The following is a 7,575-nucleotide window of genomic DNA, read 5'->3' on the forward strand; positions in this document are numbered from 1 at the left end:
TACGCTAGTTTTATTGAAAATGAAGTTGCATGGTCTCAATTTTCTTGGGCAGAATGGAGATCAGTGTTAGAAAATACTTTTCAAAGTACACGAAATACTTATGATCTTTTTATGGACCTAGCCCATCATAAACTAACAGAAAGTTCTTCATTATATGAATTTTATTTTGAACATTTAGCAAAAATTAATAAACTTAAAGTAAATTTTTCCGAGTCAGATAAGATTTCTTTAATAATTGGTGCTATTGGAGACGAACATATTAAATCTGCTATTGAAGTTGCTCAAATCAAAGATTTCAATTTATTGGCAGTTTATTTAAGAAATAAGCTTTATCACAAAAGTCCAGAAAAATTGCCTGATTTAACAAATCCAACTGTTTTTTTTTCCAAATCAAAATTTGTACATAATAACAAATTTGTTAATAACAAATTTAACAAGAATAAACCTTGTATGTGCTGTGGAATTTAGGGTCATTTAAAAAAAGATTGTCACCACAGAAACCAAATATGCAGGTTTTGTAAAATTAAAGGTCATATTGAACAATACTGTTTTAAAAAGAACAAAGAATGTCAAGAGACAAAAGTAAATAAAACGAACAAAAATTTAGAAAAAAATAAATCTGTTAAACAAATACAGTTTGATTCTTCCGAAAATAAATTTAATAAAATTATTTTCTTAAATGAGCACAGCCATACTGCATTCATTGATTTTGGCAGCGATTGTTCGCTAATTTCAAAAGAATTGGCAGATAAGTTTAAATTAGAAATAAAATCATTAACTAAAGATGTAAAACTTTCTGGATTTTTGGGAAATTCTTTATCAGTTGAATATTATGCATTTGCTAAAATAAAAATCGATTTTGTAGAATTAAATATTATGTTGTATGTCATGGATAAAGATTGCGTTAATAACCTTCTAATAGGAAGAAATTTTACAGAAGATGTAAATATTATGTATTATAGGATAGATAATAGTTTAACATTTAAATTCCTTAGATAAAGAAAGACTTAGATAAATAAATAAGTACAGGAAATATATCTAAATACGAGAAAATGATGTTGGAAAATATTTTGCTAAATCACGAGGACTGTTTTTATACAAATTTGAAAGCTCTAAAAAAATCGCATTCTGTTGTTATGAGAATCGATATTACAAGTTCAGATGTAGTTAAGTTTCGTCCCTACAGAACACCTGCAGCTGACAAAGAAATTTTACAAAAAACAGTACAAGAATTATTGGATGCAAATATTATTCGAAAGAGTAATTCATCGTTCGCAAGCCCTTCTTTTCTTATTGATAAAAAAAAGATGTAAATTGGACATGGACATAAGAAGAAACAAAAATTGTTAAAGAAATAAAGAAAGTTATAGTCTCAGAACCAATTTTAACAATATTTAATCCGAAACATGACATAATAGTTTACACGGATGCAAGTAGAGAAGGATTTGGAGGCATAATAACTCAAATTGTTGATGGTCGTGAAAAGTCAATTGCCTATTTTAGCAAGCAAACCACAAAAGAAGAAAAGAAATATCATTCTTTTGAACTAGAGCTTTTGGCTATTGTCAAAACCTTAGAAAGGTATAGATAATATTTAGCAGGAAGATCTTTTACTGTGATAACAGACTGCAATTCCGTTAAAAATGCATTAGTAAAACAAACAATAATCCCAAGAATAGCAAAATGGGTTTTGTGTTTACAAGATTCTTGCTTTGAAATAAAACATAAATCAGGAGTACAACTACAACATGTAGATGTCTTAAGTAGGAACTTTGAAATAACTGAAGCAGAGGAAAGTCTTGAAATTAAAGTGATGCTCATCAAAGAAGACGACTATCTAAGAGAAGCACAGGATACAGATACGGAAATAAATAAAAAAAGATTATTCTTTTGTCAGGAGATCAGGAAAATCATAAAGATACTTTCAAGAAATATGATTTAAGAGGAAACAAAGTTTATAAAATAACGGAATATGGTAGAAGATGGTATGTGCCTAAAGATTGTCGTTGGCAAATTGTCAAAATGAATCATGACGATATTGGACATTTTGCGTTGGATAAAACAATTAAAAGAATAAAAGAACGGTATTGGTTTCCACGAATGCGAAGATTTATTAAGAAATACATTTCGGCTTGTCTTGCCTGTTTATACCATAAATAACCGGAAGGAAAAAAGCCTGGCTATCTACATTCCATTCGAAAATATGCTAGACCGTTTCATACACTCCATGCCGATCATTTAGGGCCATTTGTGTTAACGAAATCTCAAAATAAATACGTCTTGGTTTTGATTGATGCCTTTTCTAAATTTGTGTTTGTTGAAGCTGTCCCAGATACATCAAGTAAACATGTTATTCGTGCTTTAAAAGAAATTTTTAAAATATTTGGTAACACCAAACAAATGATATCAGATGCAGGATCAGCTTTTGTTTCAAAAGAATTTTTGAATTATATGGCAGAGAGAGGAATTAGAGTGTTTACAACTGCAGTAGGAATGACAAGAGGCAACGGCCAAGTAGAAAGGGCAAATAAAACATTACTGGATATCATGGCCACAATGGGTGCAAAATTTGAGTCCGATATGTGGGATAAAAATTTAAAAAACATTCAACAAGGAATAAACGAGACAAAACACCGAATAACTAAATCTTCTCCCAGTGAAGTGTTTTTCGGGTACAAATTAAGAGTTGATGGAGACAAATACATAGATGATAATGATATGGACATTATTGATGTAATGTTATTGAGAAAGGATGTAGCTAAACGATTAGAAGAAAACAGAATCAAACAGAATAACGAATTTAATAAAAAAGATGCTCTCCAGTGAAATATGCTGTTGGTGACCTGGTATTGACAAAAGTTACAAGTTTTCCAGCAAACAATGAAAGTAAGAAGCTTTTAGAAAAGTATAGAGGGCCATTCAGGATTGTTGAGGTTCTACCAAATGATAGATATCGTGTAACAGAAGATGTACATTCATCAAGAAAAAGGCGTCCTTATGAAGGAGTTGTTGGTGGAGAAAACATCAAGAGATTTAAGATTCAAAGATCTTAAAATTATTCAGGTTAGTTACATGATAGTGTAGTCATTTTGTAGAATGACATAAAGATATTCTATTGTTTAAAAGGAATTTGTTTGAATAGCTGGAACTAAAAAAAAAATATATTTTAATTGTCATTCTGAAAAATGACAACAAAGTGTTTCAATGATCTGAATGGGTTTATTTGAGTAGTTCTGACTATTTGAAGCAAATTTATTTTATTCGTCATTCTGAAAAATGACAAATAAATTTTCTAATGTTCTGAATGGATTTTCAGTTCGTCATTCTGCAAAATGACAAATAAATGTTTTAATGTTCTGAATGGATTTTCAGTTCGTCATTCTGAAAAATGACAAATAAATGTTCTAATGTTCTGAATGGATTTTCAGTTCGTCATTCTGAAAAATGACAAATAAATGTTATAGTGTTCTGAATGGATTTTCAGTTCGTCATTCTGAAAAATGACAAATAAATGTTCTAATGTTCTGAATGGATTTTCAGTTCGTCATTCTGCAAAATGACAAATAAATGTTTTAATGTTCTGAATGGATGTTCAGTTCGTCATTCTGCAAAATGACAAATAAATGTTCTAATGTTCTGAATGGATTTTCAGTTCGTCATTCTGAAAAATGACAAATAAATGTTATAGTGTTCTGAATGGATTTTCAGTTCGTCATTCTGAAAAATGACAAATAAATGTTCTAATGTTCTGAATGGATTTTCAGTTCGTCATTCTGCAAAATGACAAATAAATGTTTTAATGTTCTGAATGGATTTTCAGTTCGTCATTCTGCAAAATGACAAATAAATGTTATAGTGTTCTGAATGGATTTTCAGTTCGTCATTCTGAAAAATGACAAATAAATGTTCTAATGTTCTGAATGGATTTTCAGTTCGTCATTCTGCAAAATGACAAATAAATGTTTTAATGTTCTGAATGGATTTTCAGTTCGTCATTCTGCAAAATGACAAATAAATGTTATAGTGTTCTGAATGGATGTTCAGTTCGTCATTCTGAAAAATGACAAATAAATGTTCTAATGTTCTGAATGGATTTTCAGTTCGTCATTCTGAAAAATGACAAATAAATGTTCTAATGTTCTGAATGGATTTTCAGTTCGTCATTCTGAAAAATGACAAATAAATGTTATAGTGTTCTGAATGGATTTTCAGTTCGTCATTCTGAAAAATGACAAATAAATGTTTTAATGTTCTGAATGGATATTCAGTTCACCATTCTGCAAAATGACACCCAAATATTTTAATGTCTTGAATGAGTTTGTTTGAATAGCCGTAGCTATGTGAAACAAATTTATTCACATTGTCATTCTGAAAAATGACAGCCATATGTTTTAATGTTTAAAAATGAGCTTGTATGGATAGTTGTAGCTATCTGAAACGAATTGATTTAGACTATGTCATTCTGCAGAATGATGGAGCCTTTCTATAAATTGGCATTCTTAATAATAAAGAACATATTATTTTTTTTAATAGGTGTTGTACGATCGAGGACGATCGTGACGTCAGGATGGTCGAATGCAGTCACACTATTATCCTAATACGCTGATCAGCTTAAGTCACTAACTTCCTAATGTCCTAATCAGCTTAAGATGGAATACTGGTAGTTCTGTTATTACATTGTGAAGTCACACTCAACTTCTAATACGGTGATTGGCTTGGGTCACTAATTACCTTATATGGTCACGAGTAGTTCGGTGATGACACATAAACACAGCGGAACGAGAGATAATAATTTAGTGTGATTTAATTATGACCATTGTGAACAAGTTTGATTTAATTTAATAAAATAGCTATATTTACGTAAATACGTGTTTTAACTATTTTAATAGACGATACTATTTTAATAGACGATACTATATGTTTAAAATACCTACACAGCTGCTAACCGGATTATATTATTATACTCTTTTGAGCGCATAACATTAATCGCTCTTGGTGTCGCGTGCAGTAAGCTGGTCTAGTAAATATTTCATACGGGTTCAAATCCTACCTCTGAAAGACTTTTTCTTTAATTTAAAAATTAATTAATTAAAAATAATATAAAATTAAAAAAAAATGGTTAACAGAAATTAAAATATTAAACAGTTAAAATATAATTAAAAGAATTGAAATGGTTTCGGTCATGACTAAAAGGTTCGGAACCATGCTAAGTTATATGTTGGCCGGTAATGCAGATCCAATGCTTACCGACGCTAGGTCTGGTCTATGTCGACGCATGCGCAGTGTGTCTGTCTAGTTTGAGAGACCCATATTCTACTGATGTAGCGATTGCCTGTCCCTCTGGCTGGTGGGTACGGTCCTAGTATGTCGAAAGACACTCTCTCCCAGGGATTGGTAGGTTCTCTGGGCATCACAGGTGCTGCTGGCTGTCCTGGCGCGGCTTTGGTCCTCAGGCAGGTTAGGCAGGACTTGACGTAGGTCCCCTCATCCTTTGATAAGGTGGGCCAGTAATATATGTTTTTGATGGCACGGATGGTTTCGTCCTGTCCTGGATGGTTAGCCTCTTCCGAATCGTGGTAGACCTTCATCACGTCCGTCCGGAGGGATGGGGGTACTACCAGCGTCCTGTGATCTGGTCTAGCGTTGTAATAAACGGCGCCATCGACCAGTGAGAATTCGCTGAGGAGGTTTTCTTCGACCTCGTTCCTTGGTCCACGTTCGGAGATCTTCAGATAGCGTCTCCGAAACCGCTGCATACCATGATGGGTTTGGTGACTTCTCCGGATTTTGTCTTGGAGTGGTAAGTCGACCAGGTCGTCAAGGATGGGGTTGGTATCAGAACCCTCATCGACGTCTTCCATCATGCATAATAGTGGGAAGGAGTCGTCTTCCTCTGCGTCTATTGTTGGCCAGCTGAGTCTGTTCACTTCTTCGTCCTGATCAGTTTCTTCTCTCTCGGTGGTCGGATTCCTGGATTAGGTGATCAGGAAGCTCATTCACTTTCCCTGGGATGTGTACCGTGGTGAAGTTGAATTCTTGGAGTACCAAGGCCCATCTGGATAGTTTGGCCTTGTCTTCCTTAAACCGGTGGAGCCACAAGAGAGCCTGACTGTCTGTGTATAGTGTGAATTTCTGATCTTGAAGGAAGTGTTTGTACTTCTTGAGTGCCCAAACTACGTGCTGTCCGTGCACGCCAGCTGAACCAATCCTGGTCCTCGTTGCATGTTCCGTCTCTGGATCAGCCTCTGGTGGATGAAATTCCCAGATGCTCCGGTGTCGACCAAAATCTTCACGCGGTGCTGGTTGATCCTTCCGTGGAGTTGTGGGAGGCCTGCTGTCGAGGGTCGCATCTGAATTGGGTTCAGTTCATCTTCACAACAGGGTTTAGTTGGTGCCCCTGTTGGCGTTTCCCTGATTCTGAGGCAGTGGGGGTGGAGGCTGGTTCCTTAAAGGCATCCTGGACTGTCTATTGTTGGGGTTCCTCCACTCTTCAATGGCTTCCGGATGACGTGGGGAGTTGTTGTTCCGGTGGGGACGGTAAGATTGTCGCTGCTGTCGCGACTGTTGCTGTGTTTGCTGTTGAGGTTGTTGCTGGGGTTTGTTCAGAGCGGTATTCCGGCGGTGTCTGCTTCCATTCCCTGGGCGATCGTTAGGAGGTCTTCTTCTGTCTTCGGGATGTTCAGCCGTAGGCAGATCGAGATATCTGGTCGCAGTTGATTCACAATTGTGATGCATCTCTGGTCTTCAGGGGTGTACGGGGCGAGACGTCTGAACAGGGCAGCTTTCCCATTGATGAAGTCTTCCGTTGGTTCATCCTTCCGTTGGTGTTCGCCGTGGAGTTTGGATGTGAGGGCTGAAAGTAAAGCGGGATCGTTGTACTTCTTCAGGAGGCGGCCTCGGAACGTGTCGTATCGCAGGTCTGTATGTGAGAATTTCTGAGCCCATTTCTTCGCATCACCGTAGAGAGAATTGTCTATTAGGTAGTCAATCCATTGGTCCTCGTCGACATCGTATTTGGTGAGGAAGTTCTCTGCTTTGTTCAGGAAGTTGAGTGGATTCTCGATGTCTCGGCCTGAGAATTGGGGTGGTTTCATGTAAGTGATCCTGGGCTTCGGTGGCTCAGGTGTGTGTTGGGGCATCTGTGGTGTCGTGCCTTGGGTAGTTGAAAGGGCCGTCATCGCTTGCATAAGTGCAGCTATGTAGTCAGCGGTTGAAGGCTGGCTTGAAGACGGTCCTGGGGTCGTGGGTTCGGATTTTTGTTGGGCGCCATGTTGCCGAGAGGGGGCGTTTGGGCCTGTAGGACCCATCGCCGGCTCTGCGGACTTCTTCCTGTCCTCGGAATTAGACCGGGTGTTGACCATCTTTGCTTGTCACTGATAAAATGGTTTAATACTTCTACTGGTATAAAATAACGGTTACCGTGACAAGTATCTGTTATAGGTAACAGTTCCAAGGAGCAGTTACAAAAAACAGATCAAATATAGAAAACAGAACAGGTAAAATAGTCTAAGTATTCCTTGACTTACGGAAGGAATAACTTAGTAAACAAGAAAAATAAAATGGTATAAAAGTACA

At 36.3% G+C, this 7,575-nt stretch overlaps 1 protein-coding gene across 1 annotated transcript; it reads right to left on the reverse strand.

Annotated features, from left to right (window-relative positions):
* Positions 1 to 6,602: 6,602 nt before the first annotated feature.
* On the reverse strand, positions 6,603 to 7,178 carry LOC140438771 (activity-regulated cytoskeleton-associated protein-like). The gene has a single exon (XM_072528419.1). It carries the CDS (start codon positions 7,176 to 7,178, stop codon positions 6,603 to 6,605), a length of 576 nt encoding a protein of 191 aa, XP_072384520.1.
* Between the last annotated feature and the right edge of the window lie 397 nt (positions 7,179 to 7,575).

Source organism: Diabrotica undecimpunctata, chromosome 4, assembly GCF_040954645.1.
Source record: "Diabrotica undecimpunctata isolate CICGRU chromosome 4, icDiaUnde3, whole genome shotgun sequence".
In the NCBI taxonomy this organism is placed as follows: Eukaryota; Metazoa; Arthropoda; class Insecta; order Coleoptera; family Chrysomelidae; genus Diabrotica; species Diabrotica undecimpunctata.

Excerpts from the sequence above, each read along its gene's own strand:
- LOC140438771 (XM_072528419.1), bottom strand. The coding sequence starts at position 7,178 with ATGACGGCCCTTTCAACTACCCAAGGCACGACACCACAGATGCCCCAA.